The sequence below is a fragment of the Microcaecilia unicolor genome, chromosome 8 (genome assembly GCF_901765095.1).
Source record: "Microcaecilia unicolor chromosome 8, aMicUni1.1, whole genome shotgun sequence".
NCBI lineage: Eukaryota > Metazoa > Chordata > Amphibia > Gymnophiona > Siphonopidae > Microcaecilia > Microcaecilia unicolor.
The window spans coordinates 9,567,180-9,591,487 of record NC_044038.1 but is presented as its reverse complement, the minus strand read 5'-3'; the positions used below and the strand labels follow the sequence as shown (position 1 = coordinate 9,591,487).

Genomic DNA, 24,308 nt, shown 5'->3' with positions numbered 1-24,308 from the left:
GCCGTGAGAGATCTGGAAAGATACGGACCTTTGAGCCCAAAAACAGATTTTCTAAGTGTCTCAACGAAAGCCGTAGTACGGCATTCCTATCAGGCTCCAACGCGAAAGTGGCAAGCAGAGTTAACCTCTGAGTAACTATTTCTAATGAGCTTTCTAGGAGTGAGGTAAGATTCATTCCCTCCCCTATTACGGGGGGGTTCCCCACCACCACTCCAGTACTCCCGATGTAATAAGCCCGTGTAATGGGAGGGAGTGAGTCCTTGTCCATTCCCAGGATGTCCACCAAATATTGTTTAACCATCTCCAAAGGAGAAATTAACGGCGATTTGGGAAAATTAAGAAACCTAAGGTTAAGTCTTTTAGTCTGATTTTCCAGGTATTCAAGTCGTTTATGTAGGAAATTATTGTCTTTAACCAGAGCTGTTTCTATAGATCCCATTTCTTGAATTTTGATATCCACATGTTCAAATTTCTGGGTTTGCTGTGCAGTCACTTGGGCTTGAAGCAGGGCAGCCTCAGAAAGAACTTCAATATCAGAAGAATTCTGCTTTAAAGTAGTTTGCATAGAGGTTTGAATATTGTAAACCATATCCCATAGTGACTCCAGCGTCACAATTGCTGGTCTAAGCACTCCACTAGCCACAGGAGGAGATTGAGATAGACTATCAGCACGAGCTAACTTGGAAACAATAGCTTGAGGCAATACCAAGTTTATTAAGGTTTTACATTCCACTGTATAGGAGTCCTTCAGAAGAGCTTACAGTCTAAAACAGAAAAAAAAAAAGAGTTAACTAAAAAGCAACAAGACGACATGACATGAATAGCATAGAGGTGGGAGGAGAGGAACTGCAATATCAGAGAGGACAGCGGGCGGGGAAAGAGAACAGGAGTGCCTCCAAATGCCTCCAGGACTCACACCTCAGGGTTTGCTGGTAAAAAGCATCTATGAACAAATGAGATCAGTCTTAAACTTATCCAAAGAGGTCTACACATGAAGGGAGACCAGGACAGAGAAAACTGCATATCTCGTGTGTTGGTGAACTATTTCACACAACTTGTTGGCTCTGTTGCACCGATCTGAGAGATCGAGCTGGGCTGTAAAGCATGAGAAGACGTAAAAGGTAGAGAGGCTCGCCACACATCAAGGTTTTGGAAACTAGTAGTAATATCTGATAGGTTAGGATAATTGGGAGCCAGTGTGCATCTTTAAGGTGATGGGTAATGTGGAACATATCCCTGGGTATTTCAAATGGAAATGTCCTTTTCGTTAGACTGATTTTTATGTTTATTTAAACAGTTATACTCATGACCTCTGAGACAGGTGGTTGTGCCCACCGAAACAGGGCCCTTGTCGGGTCCCATCGCACTTCTGCTTTTAATAAAATTTGAAGGCCTCATCACCACGGCTGATCGTCATTCGTTTCATCCTCTACTCTCTTCTCGACTTTATGAAATAGCTTCACAATAGGTGTTTACTTGAATTTCCAACCTTGATATGTGCTCATTATGATCAGGCATATGAAAATCCAGCTCCTCCGACCCTTGGCACAATTTTCCAGGCCAGCTATTCAAAGGCCCTCTCTGGTCATAAAATCTGTGTGAAACAGACCCCATTTACTTAATACTTTGCTCCTGTTCTGTGTCTTGTGGAAGAAAAAAAATATCCTTGACAGATGAGGCCATTAAAAGCGGCAAGCGAGGCAACGGGGGAAAAAAAGTATTACAATGAAAGTTTCCTTTAAACTAGGTTACCAAACTGTTAATGTCCGACAACTGATTGACGAGGCAGCTCTGTAATCAGCAGCTTGACTGTAACATGTTCGTAAATAAAGATTTTTTTTCATTCAGCGGTGATCTCACTCATTTTCTTCACAGCTTCTTTTCATTGATAAATGGCTTCACTTCTCTGAGAGCAACTGGTTACATAATATTTAGAGCAGTAGGCAATTGCAAACTAGGCTTTTCTCCCTCTTTGTTGTTTCCGAGGCGTCTGTGAAAGTTGGCAGAGAAAATGCCAGAAGATTAGACTATGTAGCACTGAAGAAACGTCACGTTGTTTTCATGGTAGGGTAGTGTAATCACTCAAAATTAGGCTTAGCTCGGATTATAGGACTTATTCTTGACTTGGGAATAATGATGATAAATAGATGACAAATTAAGATACAAGTTCGAACTTGTTTTCTAGCTTTTCTTGAAGGGCAGGAGCTCTTGACTTCCACTTTACACTTTGTTAATGCTTGAAATTGTGACAGCAAAATAAAAGGAAATATGCCGATGGTGATGCCCAGGTATTACAGCGTCATTAAGATAGTGGGAAGTGACGATAGCTACACAGTGATCAGAACCACACACTCTCTTTTCAGTCCCCCCCCCCCCCCCGCCTGCCGTCGCCTACCTTTGCTGGTGGGGGACCCCAACCCCTGCCAGCCGAAGTCTTCTTCCTTTGTTTGGTTTCTGAGTCTGACGTCCTGCACGTACAACGTTACATGTACATGTAAAGGTAGCAGACGGCGATGGCGGGTTGACGGCGGGAAGGGGGGTTGAGATTCCGGTCTGAACAAATACATGGTACGAATGAATACAAGGTGATGTTGTGGTAGATAAGGTACATGTAAGGTAGGTGTAGTTGGGGGAACTTAGAGAAGGGGGGGGGGAGGAAGAGTCAGGTAATGTCCATTACGTTCTTTGGTTGCATTGTGTCGCAGGTGTCCATGTATTTTTACGTTGGGTCGGTGGGATATGCTCTTTTGAACAGGACCGTTTTTAGTGATTTCTGGAAATTAAGGTGGTCTGGCATAGTTTTTACTATTTTTGGCAGTGCGTTCCATAGTTGTGCGCTTAAGTAGGAAAAGCTGGATGCATAGGTGGATTTATATTTGAGTCCTTTGTTGCTTGGGTAGTGGAGGTTTAGGTATGATCGTGTAGATTTAGTGGTATTTGTGATGTTGGAAACTGATACGCCTATTCACCTCCTTACCTGCAGCTTGTACAAAATACAGCTATCAAACTTCTCCATGGTCTCCAGAAATATGATCGTGTTACACAAAATACAGTTATCAGACTTCTCTATGGTCTTTGGAAATGTGATCATGTCACAGCACAATTCCTCACTGAACATTGGCTTCCTATTTCCTTGTCGTGTGTTACCAAATCCACTCTTCTGGTCTTCCTGCCTTCCTAGCCAGTTTTTTTTTGTACTCTATCCTCCCTACTAGAGTACTTCATTCCTTGCAACACCACCACCTGTTAACTATACCTTCCTTCAGAACAGTTTACGATTCTACTAGATCGACTTGCTTCAGCATAGTTGTCTCCACTCTTTGGAATGGCCTTCCTCTTCACCTAGGGTTACCATATGTCCGGATTTACCTGGACATGTCCTCTTTTTGAGGGCATGTCCGGGCAACCGGCCAGGTTTTGCCAATCTGCTCGTTTGTCCGGATTTCTGGACAAACAGGCAGGCTGGTGGGTAGACGGCCCGCCCACCAGCCTGCCCGTTTGTCCAGAAATCCGGACAAATGGGCAGATTGGTAGCCTACTCTCCCCTTACTTACTAGTGCCCTGGTGGTTTAATGACCTCTTCCGCCTTCGGGGCAGGAAAGAGCCCCCTCTTTCCTGCCCGGAGCGCTGCCCTGCATGCATCCTTCCTGTTGCTGATCCTCGGCGCTGATTCAAAATGGCTACCGAGAGTTGAAGTCTTGCGAGGTCACTTCAACTCTCGGTGGCCATTTTGAATCGGCGCTGAGGATCACCAACAGGAAGGATGCATGCAGGGCAGCGCTCCGGGCAGGAAAGAGGGGGCTCTTTCCTGCCCCGAAGAGGTCACTAGACCACCAGGGCAGTAGTAAGGTAAGGGGAGGGGGGTGACGGGGGGGGGGGGGGGAGAGAGGGGGCGGGGCATGTGTCCTCCTTTTTGGGGGACAAAACATTGTAACCCTAAGTCTTAGAGAGATCAGTCATTCAAAGCAGGCAGGCACAGATGTTTCCCACCAAATACTTTTTATGAGTCTGAATAAGTGTGTTCCTGAGTATATGAAAAAGCCATGGGGCTTCTCAGAGGTGGTCCATTTGTCCCCTATCAGATCCCTCTCCTTAAAGGACCTTTTTTTCACAGACTTTATTAGGGACATGGCTAAGGCTGTCCCATTCCCTTTAGAGATGCAGGAAGATTCCAGGGCAAAAACATAGGATATCTTCCAATTCCTTGACTCCCCCCAACCCCCCCACCAAGGAAGCTGGGACAGTGCCTGTTCACAGAATCCTAAACAAAGTGCAAATGAGAAATGTGGGATACTCCCCTATTAATAAGGTCGAACTCTGTGGAGTTCAGAAGGCTCTAGGATTTGAGAAGCTGCAGTTTCTTCACCATCAAATTGAAGCCATCTGTCGAGCAAAACAACCAACTTTCTAACTGCAGGGTCCCGTAAGGATCTTCCCTCTCATCCATCCTGTTCAACCCAGGGGCGTAGCTACGTGGGGCCACGGGGGCGTGGGCCCCCACAGATTACGCCCTGGCCCCCTCTACATTTCACCCCCCGCCACCATCTGGTACCTTGTGCAGGACGTAAGGCGTCAGAAACAGATGATCACACAACAAAGGCGCCGGAGTTGACCGGCGCTGAAGAAGACTCTTTGGCTAGCGGGGATTGGGGACCCTCGCCAGCAAACAAGGTACCTGATGCGATGGCAGCGGCGGGGGGGGGGGGGGTTGCAGTTGCGGCAGCCGGGGGGGGGGGCAAAGTGGCGGTAGGGGGAGGCGGTGGGGGGAGGCGGCCGGTTCAAAGCTGCTCGTTTAGTTTTTCAAACCTTACAGGGCTTCACCTCTGAACTGCTAAGACCGCTTCCAGTCTAACAGACTGAAACTAATGTTAGCATCGCCATTGGAAAAGACAATTAAAAAAAAATCAGAAGACTTCCAGCTCTCTGTTCCCCTTACTTGGAGTCAAAATATGGAACTCTCTACCTATTCCCACCAGAACAGAAAACAGCTACCTCAGCTTCAGGAAGAGGCTAAAAATCTCTCTCTTCCCAAAGACTGCTTCATAATAATCCACCATGATTTCTGCTTCCTAGTATCATCCATTATCCTTTCCTTTAAATGTTTTTAGTCTCATGCATTACACCAATGGTCTCTAATGTTTCTCATATCTCACACTAACACTATCTGCCTTTGTCTCACCTAGAACGTAAACCGCACTGAACCCAGGAAAGGGGATATTAGCGGTATACAAGAATTGAACTGAATTGATAAATGTTCAACGTTTTTTCTTGCTTTGCTTAACACCCCCATTTTTTCATGAACATTGTAAACTGCTTCGATTTTCAGTACATTGGCGGTGCATCAAATACCGTGAACCTGAACCTGGAGACGCCAAGTGCTCTCCGGTGTATTAAGCACTGAGAAATGCCTCTTGGAACGCTTCTGCCCCTTTCCAAGGATGTTTTTTCAAGGAGTTAGGTCCAGTGCAGAAATTGCTTATTTATTTAATTTTTTTGTTGCATTTGTACCCCACATTTTCCCACCTATTTGCAGGCTCAATGTGGCTTACATAGTACCGTCAGAGGCGTTTGCCCAGTCGGTGGATAACAAATACAAAGTTGTATAGTGATCGTATGAGGTATAACTGGAGGGTCGGAATGGATGAAGATTGCGTGTTATCCTGTGCGATCATAGTCATGCTGTGTTGATAGGTGAAGAGGGTTACGTGGGGGTCGTTGGGGGTAGGCCTTTTTGAAGAGGTAGGTTTTTAATGATTTCCTGAAGTTCAAGTGGTCGTGGATTGTTTTCACAGCTTTTGGGAGCCCATTCCATAGTTGTGCGCTTATGTAGGAGAAGCCGGCTGCGTATTAAACTTGCAAAAATGTTTAAAGTCACTGAGAAGGGGTTTAATTCTCTGCCATTGAACTAGCCACCTATATAGACTCAAACGCCCCCAATACAGGGGAGGCAAAGGGGTGCGCTTTCTACCTGTTTCTGCTCAGAGAGAACAGATGAATCGCTATGGCAACACGGATGCAGCATTCAGCATTTAGTATTCTGAGCTCCACAGTTGTAGCGAGTTGTGATTTCCGGTGCCGACAGAGTTTCATTTTTACAATGGTGTGGTATGTGAGGACCCAGAAATTAAGGTTCTAAAGGACATTATTCCCCCCAGAACCTCCGTTACTTATACACAGGATAAGATGCAGCTGGGCCTTGGGTATAGCCCCAATTCATATGGTGCATTAAATTAATAAGTTAGGCATTCAGCTCACTGCCAGAGCCAGAGATTGTGCTTCTAGTTATACTGATTGACTGTTTCTTAGGGAAAAGGGATGGGGACTTGATATACCACCTTTCTGTGGTTACAATCAAAGTGGTTTCCATATTATATACATGTACTTATTTTGTGTCTGGAGCAATGGAGGGTTAATTGACTTTGCCCAGTGACGAGGAGCTGCCGTGGGAATCGAACCCGGTTCCCCTGGTTCTCAGGACACTGCACTATTTTAGGCTACTCCTCCACTGTGGGGCATAGGGGGTCTGGGCATGGGGGGAGGAGGGAAGCTGCTCAGATTCAACGACCATCCCACTACCCCTCACCCAGTTCTTGTGGTTACCACAGATAAAGCTGTTTTATTTTTTTATTTATTTTTGTTATATTTGTACCCTGCACTTTCCCACTCATGGCAGGCTCAATGCGGCTTACAAGGGGCAATGGAGGGTTAAGTGACTTGCCCAGAGTCACAAGGAGCTGCCTGTGCCTGAGGTGGGAATCAAACTCAGTTCCTCAGTTCCCCAGGACCAAAGTCCACCACCCTAACCACTAGGCCACTCCTCCACTGTTGCTACTATTTGAGATTCTACATGGAATGTTGCTATTCCACTAGCAACATTCCATGTAGAAGTCGGCCCTTGCAGATCACCAATGTGGCCGCGCAGGCTTCTGCTTCTGCTTCTGTGAGTCTGACGTCCTGCACGTAAGTGCAGGACGTCAGACTCACAGAAACAGAAGCCTGCGCAGCCTTCTACATGGAATGTTGCTAGTGGAATAGCAACATTCCATGTAGAATCTCCAATAGTAGCAACATTCCGTGTAGAACCTCCAATAGTATCTATTTTATTTTTGTTACATTTGTACCCTGCACTTTCCCACTCATGGCAGGCTCAATGCGGCTTACATGGGGCAATGGAGGGTTAAGTGACTTGCCCAGAGTCACAAGGAGCTGCCTCTGCCGGGAATTGAACTCAGTTCCTCAGTTCCCCAGGACCAAAGTCCACCACCCTAACCACTAGGCCACTCCTCCACTCAAAAGGCCGACTGCTACAATGAAGCTACAATGTAGTAAATTTAAATTTATGAATCAGAGAAAATCTTTCTTCACTCAACGTGTACTTAAACTCTGGAATGCGTTGCCAGAGAATGTGGTAAAGGCGGTTAGCTTAGTGGGGTTTTAAAAAAGGTTTGGACGGCTTCCTAAAGGAAAAGTCCATAGATCGTTATTAAAATGGACTTGGGAAAAATCCGCTGCTTATTTCTGGGATAAGCAGCATAAAATGTTTTGTACTTTTTGGGGTACTTGTGACCTGGATTGGCCACTGTTGGAAACAGGATGCTGGGCTTGATGGACCTTTGGTCTGTCCCAGTATGGCAATGCTTAAGTACTTGTGTACTTGGATTCTGAATGGAATGTTGCTGCTCCTTTGGGTTCTACATGGAATGTTGCTACACTTTGAAATTCTGCATGGAATCTTGTTATTCTTTACAATTCTAGAATCTTGCTACTCTTTAGGGTTCTACATGGAATGTTGCTACTCTTTGGGTTTCTGCCAGGTACTTGCAACCTGGATTGGCCACTGTTGGAAACAGGATACTGGGCTTGATGGACTTTGGTCTGTCCCAGTATGGCAACACTTATGTACTTGGGATTCTGAATGGAATCTTGCTACTCTTTGGGGTTCTACATGGAATGTTGCTACACTTTGAAATTCTGCATGGAATCTTGTTATTCTTTACAATTCTAGAATCTTGCTACTCTTTGTGGTTCTACATGGAATGTTGCTACTCTTTGGGTTTCTGCCAGGTACTTGCAACCTGGATTGGCCACTGTTGGAAACAGGATACTGGGCTTGATGGACCTTTGGTCTGTCCCAGTATGGCAATGCTTAAGTACTTGTGTACTTGGATTCTGAATGGAATGTTGCTGCTCTTTTGGGTTCTACACGGAATGTTGCTACACTTTGAAATTCTGCATGGAATCTTGTTATTCTTTAGAATTCTAGAATCTTGCTACTCTTTGGGGTTCTAAATGGAATGTTGCTGCACTTTGAAATTCTGCATGGAATCTTGTTATTCTTTAGAATTCTAGAATCTTGCTACTCTTTGGGGTTCTACATGGAATGTTGCTACTCTTTGGGTTTCTGCCAGGTACTTGTGACCTGGATTGGCCGCTGTTGGAAACAGGATGCTGGGCTTGATGGACCTTTGGTCTGTCCCAGTATGGCAATGCTTATGTAACAAGTGGCAGAGTAGTAGGGGGAAAACAAAGAAAACAACCATAAACGAAGAGTAAAATCTAGAATTTACTGAAAAAAAGTTATCACGGGAGAAAATGATTTCACAGGAGAGAAAACATCTGTCTGACAGAAGCCTGTAGTACAAGAGAACTTAAACGGGAAACGTATATAAAAGCCTAGTGACAGAAGAAGATGCAACAATCTAGCACAAGTTACCAACAGTAAGGATCAGCAAAGAATAGCAGGGAAAACTGAAACCAAAGCGCTGTAACAGCATGAAATAAGGTAAACGTTATAAATCAACCCGAGATCCTTGTGCTATCACACAACATTCCTTTCAGCTTTATTGGATTTCTTTTCTCCCTTTGGTCTGGAACTAATTCAGGGGGTCCTTTTACTAAGCCGCGTAAGGCTCTGCGCGTGCCCAACATGCGCCAAAATGGGAGTTACCATGTGGCTCTTGCGGTAATTTCGTTTTTTGGCACGCGGCCCAAAAATAATTTTTATTTTCAGACGCACGCCAAGTGGCATTTGGCGAGCGTAGGTCATTGCCGCCCGGTTACCGTTTGTGAGACTTTACCGCTAGGTCAGGGGCTGGCGGTAAGGTCACAGACCCAAAATGGACGCGCGGCAATTTTGGTTTTTGCCGCACATCCATTTTCGGCAAAAATTGTTTTAAAAAAGGCCTTTTTTTTTTTTTTTTTTACAGGCGCACTGAAAAATGGATCCGTACCCGCCAAAAAACCCACACCTAAACTACCGCACCTCAATTCCTCTTATTCCCCAGACTTTCACTAACTTTAACCTCTTCCCCCCTTCCATCCAGCATCTCCCTTCTTTCCTTCCACCCAGAGTCTCCCCTCTCTCTCCCCTCCTGTGTCAACCCTTACATCTTCGTTCCCCTCGGCTGCTGCTGCTGCTTCACCAGAGCAGCTACGGAAGTCTTCGGGCTGTAGTCTCCACACGTGACCCGTCAGCTCTGTTGTCGCTGCCCCGGAACAGGAACGACGTCAGAGGGGACAGGGGACCAGCAGAGCCGACAGCAGGTACACAGACTGCAGCCCCGAGACTGCTTCAGGGACTGGTTTGGGGTGGCAGAAGGAAGGAGGTGAGGAAGGGTCTGCCACATACCCCCTTTACTTTCTTCTGTTTTAATTATCAGCCAAATATTTTTATGATATAATCGGTGACCCTATAAATTCAAGATTAGTCAGTCATGCTCTTTGAGAGAGTTTGGGTTTGTTGCTCTGCCGAGTTCCTTCTTGTTTGCTATTCAGCCTTCGCACTTCGGTTTACTGGGTCAGAGCACTTCATCATGGGATGACCTTACTGAGCGCATCAGACGAACAGGACAGGCTATATAATCCGCTCACAAAAAGAACGTCACACAAGAACAGCAGACTAACATAGTAACATAGTAGATGACGGCAGAAAAAGACCTGCACGGTCCATCCAGTCTGCCCAACAAGACAACTCATGTGTGCTACTTTTTGTGTATACCCTATTTTGATTTGTACCTGTGCTCTTCAGGGCACAAACCATATAAGTCTGCCAGCACTATCCCCGCCTCCCAACCACCAGTCCAGCCTCCGGCTCTGGCACAGACCATAAAGTCTACCCAGCACTATCCCCGCCTCCCAACCACCAGTCCAGCCTCCGGCTCTGGCACAGACCATATAAGTCTGCCCAGCACTATCCCCGCCTCCCCACCCGGCTCTGGCAGAGACCGTATAAGTCTGCCAGCACTATCCCCGCCTCCCACCACCGGCTCTGGCAGAGACCGTATAAGTCTGCCCAGCACTATCCCCGCCTCCCACCACCGGCTCTGGCAGAGACCGTATAAGTCTGCCCAGCACTATCCCCGCCTCCCAACCACCAGCCCCACCTCCCAACCCGGCTCTGGCAGAGACCGTATAAGTCTACCCAGCACTATCCCCGCCTCCCAACCACCAGTCCAGCCTCCGGCTCTGGCACAGACCATATAAGTCTGCCCAGCACTATCCCCGCCTCCCACCACCGGCTCTGGCAGAGACCGTATAAGTCTCCAGCACTATCCCCGCCTCCCACCACCGGCTCTGGCAGAGACCGTATAAGTCTGCCCAGCACTATCCCCGCCTCCACCACCGGCTCTGGCAGAGACCATATAAGTCTGCCCAGCACTATCCCCGCCTCCCACCACCGGCTCTGGCAGAGACCGTATAAGTCTGCCCAGCACTATCCCCGCCTCCCACCACCGCTCTGGCACAGACCATATAAGTCTGCCCAGCACTATCCCCGCCTCCCACCACCGGCTCTGGCAGAGACCATATAAGTCTACCCAGCACTATCCCTGCCTCCCGCCACCGGCTCTGGCACACAGACCGTATAAGTCTGCCCAGCACTATCCCCGCCTCCCACCACCGGCTCTGGCAGAGACCGTATAAGTCTGCCCAGCACTATCCCCGTCTCCCACCATAAGCTGAGGTGATTTATTTTCAGATATCCAATGTGGCCACGTTTCGCCTCAAGAGGCTGCCCAAGGGGTTTACAGTACACTAATCAAAGGCAAAAAGGCGTTCCCCTTTAATTAGTAACGGAAGGCAGCAATAGCTGCTCTTGGACTCAGGGAAACAGCAGGAATGCTGAGCAGCTGGTTCTCCTTCTTACTCTGGCTGAACAAAATCTCTACTGAGGCTCTGACATTTGGAAGAAAAAAAAAAAAAAAACCAGAGGACAGTACTCACTGCCACCTATCCTACGCCTGACCACTTTTCCCAAGAGCCCTGCTGTAGAAATATTTATCCGATTCAAGATAATTATAAAATCAGTCTCCTCTGCCTACAGTCAATTTTTTTTAATGCCGCCTTTGTTCTTCCCGATTCCTAAATTGGCCTCTGCTAATCACAGCAATATTTAGTCCCACTTGATTGCTGCATCTTTTTCTTTTTTTTTTCCATTATAAAATGTGCCTCCATTTCTGGCTCTCAGTTCTAATTCATCACTATCGACCCAGTCAGAGAAGCAACCAGTGAGCAGAGGCCATTCACCAGGCATGCACACGCAACCCGGTCTTGTTTAAATAGATTATAAATGCTTTAATCCAACACATTTAGGTAATTAAAAAAACACATTAACTGTAGCACAAGTTGCTTTTAGCCAACACGGAATGCTTTCAAAGCTGTTTTACATAGTAACATAGTAACATAGTAGATGACAGCAGAAAAAGACCTGCACAGTCCATCCAGTCTGCCCAACAAGATAACTCATATCTGCTACTTTTGTGTATACCCTACTTTGATTTGTACCCGTGCTCTTCAGGGCACAGACCAATAAGTCTGCCCAAGCATACTCCCCGCCTCCCAACCACCAGCCCCGCCTCCCGATCTTTACTAAGCTCCTGAGTTTAAGGATAGTTCACAGTATCTGGCAGTAATTTAGATCAGGAAGATTCATCAGGAGAATAAAGACCCCAGGGGGATGGTTACGAAGGCTAGAATATAAGGCCCTGATTTAACATTTCTTATGCAAGGTGATTAGGAGTGGAGGAGTGGCCTAGTGGTTAGGGTGGTGGACTTTGGTCCTGGGGAACTGAGGGACTGAGTTCAATTCCCACTTCAGGCACAGGCAGCTCTTGTGACTCTGGGCAAGTCACTTAACCCTCCATTACCCCATGTAAGCCGCATTGAGCCTGCCATGAGTGGGAAAGCGCGGGGTACAAATGTAACAAAAATAAAATAGATACTATTGGAGATTCTACATGGAATGTTGCTATTCCACTAGCAACATTGCATGTAGAAGGCTGCGCAGGCTTCTGTTCTGTGAGTCTGAACATACGTGCAGGACGTCAGACTCACAGAAGCAGAAGCCTGCGCGGCCCATTGGTGATCTCTCCCACACTTGTCCTTCCCTACACCCCTTCCCGTGCACTCCGCTCCATGGATAAATCCTTCTTATCTCTTTCCTTCTCCACTACCGCCAACTCCAGACTTCGCGCCTTCTGTCTCGCTGCACCCTACGCCTGGAATAAACTTCCTGAGCCCCTACGTCTTGCCCCATCCTTGGCCACCTTAAATCTAGACTGAAAGCCCACCTCTTTAACATTGCTTTTGACTCGTAACCACTTGTAACCACTCGCCTCCACCTACCCTCCTCTCCTCCTTCCTGTACACATAATTGATTGATTTGTTGCTTACTTTATTTATTTTTGTCTATTAGATTGTAAGCTCTTGAGCAGGGACTGTCTTTCTTCTATGTTCGTGCAGCGCTGCGTACGCCTTGTAGCGCTATAGAAATGCTAAATAGTAGTAGTAGTAGTGATCTGCAAGGGTCGACTTCTACAAGGAATGTTGCTAGTGGAATAGCAACATTCCATGTAGAATCTCAAATAGTAGCAACAGTGGAGGAGTGGCCTAGTGGTTAGGGTGGTGGACTTTGGTCCGAGGAACTGAGTTCAATTCCCACTTCAGGCACAGGCAGCTCCTTGTGACTCTGGGCAAGTCACTTAACCCTCCATTGCCCATGTAAGCCGCATTGAGCCTGCCATGAGTGGGAAAGCGCGGGGTACAAATGTAACAAAATAAAATAGATACTATTGGAGATTCTACATGGAACGTTGCTATTCCACTAGCAACATTCCATGTAGAAGGCTGTGCAGGCTTCTGTTTCTGTGAGTCTGACGTCCTGCACGTACTTGCAGGTCGTCAGACTCACAGAAGCAGAAGCCTGCGCGGCCACATTGGTGATGTGCAAGGGCCGACTTCTACATGGAATGTTGCTAGTGGAATAGCACATTCCATGTAGAATCTCAAATAGTAGTAACAGTGGGAGAGGGCCTAGTGGTTAGGGTGGTGGACTTTGGTCGGGGTACTGAGGAACTGAGTTTGATTCCCACTTCAGGCAGCTCCTTCTGACTCTGGGCAAGTCACTTAACCCTCCATTGCCCCATGGAAGCTGCATTGAGCCTGCCATGAGTGGGAAAGCGCAGGGTACAAATGTAACAAAAATAAAAAATAAAATAAAATTAGCACTACTTAACCCTTTTCACAGTTAAACAAGTAGACATGTTTAATGACTGATGGGTTCTCCCACTATAGAGTGAATACATCTGAAGTCTCAGCAAGGAGTATATATGGCTGCAAAATAACGTGGTTAAGAACGTAAGAACAGCCATAGTGGGTTAGATCAGTGGTCCATCTAGCCAGTATCCTACTTCCAACAGTGGCCAATGCAGGTCACAAGTACCTTTTCTTTCCCGTACGGGTTACAAAAGAAGCTCACTGTACGGATTGTTTTGTTGCATTTATGATGCTTGTATGTTTTGTAAATTTTGTGTGTGGTGTGGGTTTTTTTTTTGTATCTCACCCTTATCCAGGGGGGTTATAAATAATAAATCACCTCCTCAAACTTCAACAACTGTATCATCATTTCTCTCAAGCCACTTTTCCCCCAATATTAGTCTCGTGCTTAGAAACTAACCTAAAAACATTTAAAGCCACTGAACAAGCCATGTTACCCAAGAAGCTTCTCTCAGTTTGTCTTTATGTACCTTAGGAACCAAAATAAAAGGTTTATGCCTCATAAAAAGTTTATGCCTCATCCTGGAATGTAAAAAAAAAAAAGTCCAACCTACCTTGTACACTACACATTCCTTACTTATGAAATACAAATAAGCTTATCTCAGTAACACAAACGGAGCGTAGAAACGAATTATATTTACTGCCTCAATTATAGGGTTTTCAATTAAATTGTGATCTACCTCATTACCTACTTTTCTGCTTGTTGTCATGGTAGTAAGCAACGACATGAATTGATATCTTTATAAACATCGGCATTGCTGAGCTTAGTGGCTTCTTTTGCCATGCACACAGATTCGACTCGTTCGTTATCACTGGCTCCCTATCCAATACGGGGTGTAATTCAAAACTTTTATCCCGATTCACAAGGCCCTCTACCCAGATATTACTCTTTAGCTCACTGCATTGATCACTCCATACGCGCCAACTAGAATGTTGAGCTCTAGTGGTTTTGAAGTGGTCATACAAGGCTAGATTCTACAAGGTATTAAGCCTTCTTTCATCTTGCACCAACCCTACGGAACACTCTTCCCTGTCGTTGCGAGTCGAAACGGGATGTAGAAGATTCAGGACATCCTTTAATTTCCAACAATTTTTATTGATGATTGTATCCAAGTCATTATACAGACAAACGCCCATACAATATACAAATAGATATCACGTAGCAAGTAGAATAAAAAAACTGAGCCAACCCATCACCAACATTTACTCCCTTCCTCCTCCTCCCTCCCCACACACAACAATACCTATGACACAGCATCAAGAATACTACCCAGCCTCCCAAACATGCCAGGGATCCACGGTTAACGAAAGAACTTCGTTCAAATGGAGAGATTACGGTTGACCCATCTCACATTGTGCCTCATCCTATGGTATTAATAACAAGCACTGTCGAATTCAAACCAAAAGCTCTCCTTAAAACGTATCCTCCCCCCTCCCGGACTGAACTCTTCCAACCCCAAAACAACTCCCCCCTCTCAAACTCCCTATATCTTACCCTCCCCACCCCCAGAGCTTTGACCAGTCAGACATCCTTTAAAACGTACCCTTTGACTCTGCCTATGGTTTAGGAACCTTAGACTAGTACCACCGATGCCGATCTTTTCAGCCCCCCCCCCCCAGGCTGCAGGGTTGGGCATATGCACCTGAGAATTTACACAGTAGCTGCTTTTTCTACTGCCTCTCTTATTTGTCTTGCTTTGTTGTGGTGTTGGATAACAGGACAACAGTGGATTTCTGCTCCTCTTTGAATATTTGTAATAGACAGCCTTGAAATGCTTGACATAGCAAGTTCATAATAACCACATCATAAGTGCTGCTTAGCACCATTCAGGACACTTAGATTTTTATTCCTGTGCCAGATTCCTGTTCTCCAGGTCAACTGGGGTTAGGAACATTGCAGAGGCAGCATACACAGACTCAGGGACGAGCGAGGAAAGACAATGTTTGCAAGCAAGATGTTTCGTGTCAGTCCAGAGAATAGTTCGACTCGAGGTAGATTCCTCAGCATTCCTTCTAGCAGTGGTTTTTTTTTACAACAAAATAGTTCCAGCAGCACATATCAGACTGTAGAGAAAACTATTACTACTACTACTATTTAGCATTTCTATAGCGCTACAATGCGTATGCAGCGCTGCACAAACATAGAAGAAAGAAGTCCTGCTCAAAGAGCTTACAATCTAATAGACTAAAGTAAGCAAATCAAATCAATTAATGTGTACAGGAGGAGAGAGGAGGGTAGGTGGAGGCGAGTGGTTACAAGTAGTTAAGTCAAAAGCAATGTCAAAGAGGTGGGCTTTCAGTCTAGATTTAAAGGTGGCCAAGGATGGGGCTCAGGAAGTTTATTCCAGGCGTAGGGTGCAGCGAGACAGAAGGCGCGAAGTCTGGAGTTGGCAGTAGCGGAGAAAGGAACAGATAAGAAGGATTTATCCATGGAGCGGAGTGCACGGGAAGGGGTGCAGGGAAGGACGAGTGTGGAGAGATACTGGGGAGCAGCAGAGTGAGTACATCTATAGGTTAGTAGAAGAAGTTTGAATAGGATGCGAAAACGGATAGGGAGCCAGTGAAGCGACTTGAGGAGAGGGGTAGCATGAGTAAAGCAACCCTGGCGGAAGATGAGATGGGCAGCAGAGCTTTGAACTGATTGGAGAGGGGAGAAGTGACTAAGTGGGAGGCCAGCAAGAAGCAGATTGCAGTAGTCTAAACGAGAGGTGACAAGGGTGTGGATGAGGGTTTTGGTAGAGTGCTCGGAAAGAAAGGGGCGGATTTTACGGATGTTGTAAAGAAAGAAACGACAGGTCTTGGCGATCTGCTGGATATGAGCAGAGAAGGAGAGAGAAGAGTAAAGATGACCCCAAGGTTTCGAGCTGAGGAGACAGGGAGAATGAGAGAGCCATCAACAGAAATAGAAAACAAGAGACTCCTGAGGCAGGCTAGTCGGCTGAAACGAGGCCATGATGTCAAGTCTGTATTAGTACAATAAAACTTTTAGACTCAAGAACTCCTTTCACTAAGCGGCGGTAAGCCCAATGCGAGCTTACCGCTCGCTGTAACAGAAGGACCGCCAGGCTACCGCAGCAGCTCAGTGCTACTTCCCACCCCAACCGCGCCATCATTTCCGGCGCTACAAAAAAATTATTTTTGTAGCGCCGGACTGTACCCGGCGGTAATTGGGTTACCGCCAGGTTAGCGCGGGAGCCCTTACTGCCATCTCAATGGGTGGCGGTAAGGGCTCTCCCCCCCCCCCCCCGAAATAGCCGCACGGCTATTTCCTGCAGGAAAGCGAGACTTTCCCTTTTACCAGCTGCAGTAAAAGGGGGCCTCAGCATGCATTTAAACAACACAACGCTAGCGCCGGCCCCCTGTTGCTGCAGCTTGGTTAAAGGGGCCCTGACAGCATTGTCAAGGTCTTCGCCGTTTCCTGTATGGTTTCAAGTCTGCGAGGGTTTGTGTTCTTCTGTGTGAACCACGTCCTATATGTGGCCTACAGTCAAGGATGGGGCCAAATAACCCAAGCAAACATTACTACTGTTCCTAATACTAAACATTTAGATAGCAGAGTGGCATCCCACATGTGGCCCATGAGGCAAACGTAGCCTGTTTGATCTCAGAATGTGGCTCATTTCTAATTTTGAAAATGAAAATGCATCTATGTAGCTTTACATGATTCTGGAGCTTTACAGGTTATTTGGTGTATGTGAAGTCATGGTTTCAGAAGAGAGACCCAGATTTTCAGGAATATAAATCATGCTATCACAGGTAAAAATTCATGCAGCCCTAGTACACATGGATTTCTGATCACATGAGCCATTATAAAACCTCACACATGGGTACCCGTACACACATGGGTTTCCGATCTTGTGGACCCACTGTAAAAATTCATGTAGCCTATACACACATGGATTTGTGATCACGTGGGCCATCATAAAAATGTATGTTGCCCATACATACATGGCAGCAGGAGTGGCCTAGTGGTTAGGGTGGTGGACTTTGGTCCTGGGGAACTGAGTTCAATTCCCACCTCAGGCACAGGCAGCTCCTTGTGACTCTGGGCAAGTCACTTAACCCTCCATTGCCCCATGTAAGCTGTATTGAGCCTACCATGAGTGGGAAAGCGCAGGGTACAAATGTAACAAAAATAAAATAGATACTATTGGAGATTCTACATGGAATGTTGCTATTCCACTAGCAACATTCCATGTAGAAGGCTGCGCAGGCTTCTGTTTCTGTACGTGCAGGACGTCAGACTCACAGAAGCAGAAGCCTGCGCGGCCACATTGGTGATCTGCAAGGGCCGACTTCTACATGGAATGTTGCTAGTGGAATAGCAACATTCCATGTAGAATCTCAAATAGTAGCAACAGTGGAGGAGTGGCCTAGTGGTTAGGGTGGTGGACTTTGATCCTAGGGAACTGGGTTCGATTCCCACTGCAGCTCCTTGTGACTCTGGGCAAGTCACTTAACCCTCCATTGCCCCAGGTACAAATAAGTACCTGTATACAATATATAAGCCGCTTTGAGCCTGCCATGAGTGGGAAAGCGCGGGGTACAAATGTACCAAAAATAAATAAATTTCTGATCAAGTGGGCCATTAAAAAAAAATTCATATTGCTCACACAGATTTCTGATCATGTGAGCTATTATAAAAATTAATGTGGCTCATATACACTGGATTTCTCATCATGTGGCCCAGACATACATGGATTTCTGATCACGTGGGCCATTATAAATATTCATGTGGCCCAGACATAAATGGATTTCTGTTCATGTATTATATAAATTCATGTGGCCCCTACACACATGGAATTCACGTGGCCTGCACATACATGGATTTCTGATCACGTGGGCCATTATAAAAATTCATGTGGCCTGCATTAGTAGCAAGTTCCATTAACCCTGCTCTACAATGCTTATGTTGTAAAAATTATGTGTGCTTTAACACAAGTGCAAACTGGTAGCTATGAATGCAGCAGTAATTTCTAATTAATGAGTGTAATTAAATGAAAAGCACTTGTTTTAAGGAAGCACCAGTGCACTTGGCAGTAATAATCACTGGACACCACACAACTCTCATACTCTACAAATATCAATTTTCCTCAAGTGCCCAATTGAATGAATTAGTCTGCATAGCTCTATATATAAAAATTCAAACACCAAAATATCTAATATGTATAAGAAAGAAGCTGAAATAACTTCTGGAAGAGCCAGAAAATGTGATCACATCACGCCTCTTCTGGTCAGATGCATTGGCCACCCCATCAAATATTGGATTTCTTTTAAGATACTTACCCTTGCTCACAAAGCCCATCACACAGGAATTCCTTATCTTTCATTTCTTACTATCCCCTATACTCCCGCAATGTGGAAACTCAAATGCGTGAAACCTTTCTTCCCGAGGGAAACATTTCGCAGCATGATACAATCAATGGTACTAAGCCATGCAGATTACTGCAATGGAATCTACGCGGGATGCGAAGAAGAACTCATAAAGAAACTTCAGACCGCTCAAAATTCAGAAGCCAGGCTTATATTTGGCAAAGTACGATTCGAAAGTGCCAAACCACTCAGAGAAAAACTACAATGGCTACCAATCAAAGAATGTATCGCTTTCAAAATCTGCACCTTGGTCCACAAAATCATCTACGGCGCAGCCCCGGGATACATGACAGACCTCATAGACCTACCAATAAGAAACACAATCAGATCAACACAAACATACCTCAACCTCCACTACCCAAGCTGCAAAGGACTCAAATACAAATCAACCTACGCATCAAGCTTCTCCTACATAAGCACACAAATGTGGAACGCATTACCAAAAGCCGTGAAAACCATTTACGACCACCTAAACTTCCGGAAAGCACTAAAAAACAACCTGTTCAAAAAGGCATACCCATCCGACCCTACCTAAGTGCCTAAACCTCGCAACACAACGAAACCAAAGCTTGTAACAGACTCTACGCAACTCTTCCCCTCTACTATTGCCCCAATGTGCCTATAACACATGAACCTTACTCGTCTACTACACTCTCTGTATTTGTTTCACTACCGGAAATGGCGATTGCCTCTACGGTATTATGTAAGCCAGAACGGAGCCTGCAAATAGGTGGAAAACGTGGGATACAAATGCAACAAATAATAATAATAGCGGGTCTTTAGATGCAAATAGACTTGTCCTACCTGGTCCTAAGCAATGTTTGCATGAAGCTACACTCCAATTTGCTTTTTCATATTTGGTCCCAAAAATTTGGAATAACCTTCCACCACCCATCCATGGAGAACTGGCCTTTCCTAAATTTAAATCCCTTTTGAAAATGTTTTTTTGCCAGCAGGCCTGCTAATTTACTTTTAATCTTGGAAGAGGCTGCACACTTTTGGGGCCCGTCACCTAGAAACTTCCATTTAAGTTGTCGCATGTCTCCCAAATTCTATATATCGCGCTTTAATTTCCATGCGAGAATCAAAACGTATTCTAGAACAATGAGCGTAACTTAATTGGTTAACTAGGTGATCAGTGCTGTTAACTGGATGTTAACAAGCAATTATCAGCACTAATGGGCATTAAGATTTGGTCACATGAAGAGGTGCTCGGCGTATTCTAAATACCGAGCAGAAATTTAAGCCTATTCTATAAAAGTTAGGCATATTTTTAGCGAATACACCTAGGCGTATTTTTTTTTTTTACCATGCAGACTTTCAGGTGCCATATGTAGAATCTAGACCTACGCCTTTGATTGTTGGATACGCGTTTGTTTTCCTCCTTTGGATGCACGTCTGATTGTCGGTTGTGCGTTTGTTTTCTCTTTTGGATGCACGTCTTTGACTGTTGGTTGTGCGTTTGTTTGTCTCATTTGGATGTACGTCTTTGACTGTCGGATGTGCCAGGGGCATAGCCAGACCTGTCATTTTGGATGGGCCCAGAATTTGGATGGGTGGGCCTTCCAAAATTCCTCCACCCGTCTTTGCTCTGCATCTATCTCCCTCTCCTCCGCCCCCAGAACCAGCATTTGCTGCCCCCCCCCCTTCCTGGCGCAGCTATTCTCCCCTCTATGAAACAACCCCCATACCTCAGTACTTTTAACAGCAGCAGGAGCAATGTACATTCACTGCCTGTGCCAGACCCGTTGGCTTTTGTTCCCAGCGACTTCTGCTCACACCAGCTCCATCGACGGACATCTCCTGCCACCCAGTCTTAAAAAAAACAAAATGAAAGTGAAGCGCCTCTGCCTCGCGTCTCCTCCGCTCTGCAAAGCAAGCAAATCGCCTCGTTGGCCCTTCTCTCACTGTGTCCCGCCCTCTGATGTAACTTCCTATTTCCGCGAGGGCGGGACAGTGCGGGAAGGGCCGATGAGGCAATTTGCTTGCTTTGCAGAGCGGAGGAGCTTCACTGTTTTGTTTTTTTATATAAGACTGGGTGGCAGGAGATGTCCGTCGATGGAGCTGGTGAGCAGAAGAGCAGAAGTTGCTGGGAACAAAGGCAGACTGAACACTGGAGCAGAGGCGTGTATGCGCATCCCATGGATGTAGGCTGGGCGGGCCTGGAGGGAAAGTGGCTGGGCCTGGGCCCATCCAGGCCTGCCCGTGGCTACGCCCCTGGGATGTGCGTTTGTTTGTCTCTTTTGGATGTACGTCTTTGACTGTCGGATGTGCGTTTGCTTTTCTCTTATGGATGTACGTCTTTGACTGTCGGATGTGCGTTTGCTTTTCTCTTTTGGATGTATGTCTTTGACTGTCGGGTGTGCGTTTGCTTTTCTCTTTTGGATGTACGTCTTTGACTGTCGGATGAGCCGTTTGCTTTTCTCTTTTGGATGTACGCTTTGACTGTCGGATGTGCGTTTGCTTTTCTCTTATGGATGTACGTCTTTGACTGTCGGATGAGCGTTTGCTTTTCTCTTTTGGATGTACGTCTTTGACTGTCGGATGTGCGTTTGCTTTTCTCTTTTGGATGTACGTCTTTGACTGTCGGATGTGCGTTTGTTTTTCTCTTTTGGATGTATGTCTTTGACTGTCGGATGTGCGTTTGTCTCTTTTGGATGTGCGTTTTTGATTGCCGGATGTGCGTTTGCTTGTCTCTTTTGGATGTACGTCTTTGACTGTCGGATGTGCGTTTGCTTTTCTCTTATGGATGTACGTCTTTGACTGTCGGATGAGCGTTTGCTTTTCTCTTTTGGATGTACGTCTTTGACTGTCGGATGTGCGTTTGCTTTTCTCTTATGGATGTACGTCTTTGACTGTCGGATGAGCGTTTGCTTTTCTCTTTTGGATGTGCGTTTTTGATTGCCGGATGTGCGTTTGCTTTTCTCTTATGGATGTACGTCTTTGACTGTCGGATGTGCGTTTGCTTTTCTCTTATGGATGTACGTCTTTGACTGTCGGATGAGCGTTTGCTTTTCTCTTATGGATGTACGTCTTTGACTGTCGGATGAGCGTTTGCTTTTCCTCTTTTGGATGTACGTCTTTGACTGTCGGATGTGCGTTTGCTTTTCTCTTATGGATGTACGTCTTTGACTGTCGGATGAGCGTTTGCTTTTCTCTTTTGGATGTACGTCTTTGACTGTCGGATGTGCGTTTGCTTTTCTCTTTTGGATGTACGTCTTTGACTGTCGGATGTGCGTTTGTCTCTTTTGGATGTTTGCTTCTGTCCTATACATAAATGGAGTTTGTTTCCTTTTTATATTTTGTTTTAATTATAATTGTACACCGCTTAGATCCATTGTGTATGGGTCTACTGGTTAAAGCACCAATCTTGATATCCAGAGGTGGCCGGTTCAAATCCCGCTGCTGCTCCTTGTGACCTTGGGCAAGTCACTTAACCCTCCATTGCCTCAGGTACAAAATTAGATTGTGAGCCCTCCTGGGACAGAGAATACCCAGTGTAGCTGAATGTAACTCAACCTTGAGCTATTACTGAAAAAGGTGTCAGCAAAATCCAATAAATAAAATAAATATTCCGTACAGTAAATTAAATAAACATAATATGAAGGTGCCTTCCACAGCTTGAAACACGTGGAAATACAGAGAATCCACATTGACTATACATTGTATTGGTTTGACGTGTTCTGCATTCTGAATATTTATCTGCTTCAGAAAGGGATTTTTTTCCCCACTGGTTTAGCCCTCTATGGTCAAATGTTTCATAAAATCAAAGCCTTCTGGATTTGTAGTCACTGGAGGCCGAGTCGAATCAATCAAAAAGGGTAAAGTCAAATACAGAACAGCAACAATTATACGGTGGTCTCAGGAGATAAGTTTTTAGAATATAATTAAAGAATATGCACCAGGTCTCCAATATTTAAGTCACGAGTAAGAAAGTGACAGGTGCCTCAGCTGAGAAACAAGCCCCGCCATCACAGAATAGATTAACTTACCAATGACCTCCTCAAGAAGGCGAGCAGCAAAGGACGACGCCTAAGCAGTAACAGCCTGGATAGCGGTGAGCCGAACAGCTTGGTGAGAGAGCGAGTTTTGGTGTTCCCATCTTGCTACCTGAAGAGACAAGCAGAACTAAATTCATTTCAAGAGATCTCAAGAGACTATGCAATTCAAGCTCAGACACATATGACACCGAGTTCAAATCCCAGGTTTGCTAAGCAATAAAAAGGATAGGAGTTCTTCAACACCTACTGAGAGAGAACGGGTGTGTATGAGGCATCTTTGTTCCCTGCTCAGCTCAGTCTCTTCCTTCACGAGTGCTGTGTGACTAAAGACAAATGTGTTTTGGTGGAACTAAATGTCAGTCCAGAGGCGGCTACAAAATTGGTAAGCGGTCTTGAACACAAAAAATATAGGGACAGGCTTATGAACCTCAACATGTATACTCGGAGAGAGGAGATATGATAGAGACGTTTAAATATCTCAAGGGCATTAATGTACAGGAAGTGAGCCTTTTTCAACTGAAGGAAAACCCTGGAATGAGGGGCATACGATGACGTTAAGAGGGAATAGGAGGAATCTAAGGTAGTATTATTTCATGGAAAGGGTGGTGGAAGCGTGGAATGGCCTCCAGGTGGAGGTAGTGGAGTCGAGGACTGTCAGAATTTAAGAAGGCATGGGATAAGCATGTGGGATCGCTTAGGAAAAAGGACGAGTTGGTGGTAGAAATTCAAATGTATTGACAGCAGTTGGCCTTGCTGAGTTTAAAGGGGGTTTGGACAGATTCCTGAAGGAAAAGGAGTGGCCTAGTGGTTAGCGTGGTGGACTTTGGTCCTGGGGAACTGGGTTCGATTCCCTCTGCAGGCACAGGCAGCTCCTTGTGACTTTGGGCAAGTCACTTAACCCTCCAGTGCCCCAGGTACAAATAAGTACCTGTATATAATATGTAAGCCGAATTGAACCTGCTATGAGTGGGAAAGCGCGGGGTACAAATATAACAAACAACACAAAGTCCATTGAACATTATTTACATTTTTGTTTTGGGGTTTTTACCGGGTTCTTGAGGCCTGGATTGGCCACTGTTGGAGACAGGATGCTGGGCTTGATGGACCCTTGGTCTTTTCCCAGTATGGCGGTGCTTATGTTCTTATAGAAACATGACAGCAGATAAAAGCCAAATGGCCCATCCAGTCTGCCCATCCTCTGTAACCCCTATCAGGCATTGCTCTAGGACTCAGCCTTGGCTGTAGGCAGCGGTGTCCCATCAAAGCTCGACAGAACTGGAGCCTTACTTAGCTAAGCAACCTCTCATTTACCATTAATATTCTGTTCTATTTGTGTTGGAGATTTAAGAAGAGGTAGCGGAATTTGCCTAGAACAGAAATGTC

At 45.6% G+C, this 24,308-nt stretch overlaps 1 protein-coding gene across 1 annotated transcript in view; it reads right to left on the bottom strand.

Annotated features, from left to right (window-relative positions):
- Positions 1-24,308, bottom strand: part of PEMT (phosphatidylethanolamine N-methyltransferase) — a 163,478-nt gene that overhangs the window by 68,190 nt on the left and 70,980 nt on the right. Inside the window, 3 exon segments of the mRNA XM_030212849.1 lie at positions 22,917-22,978; positions 22,980-23,015; positions 23,017-23,034. Coding sequence (XP_030068709.1) covers positions 22,917-22,978; positions 22,980-23,015; positions 23,017-23,034 — 116 coding nt within the window.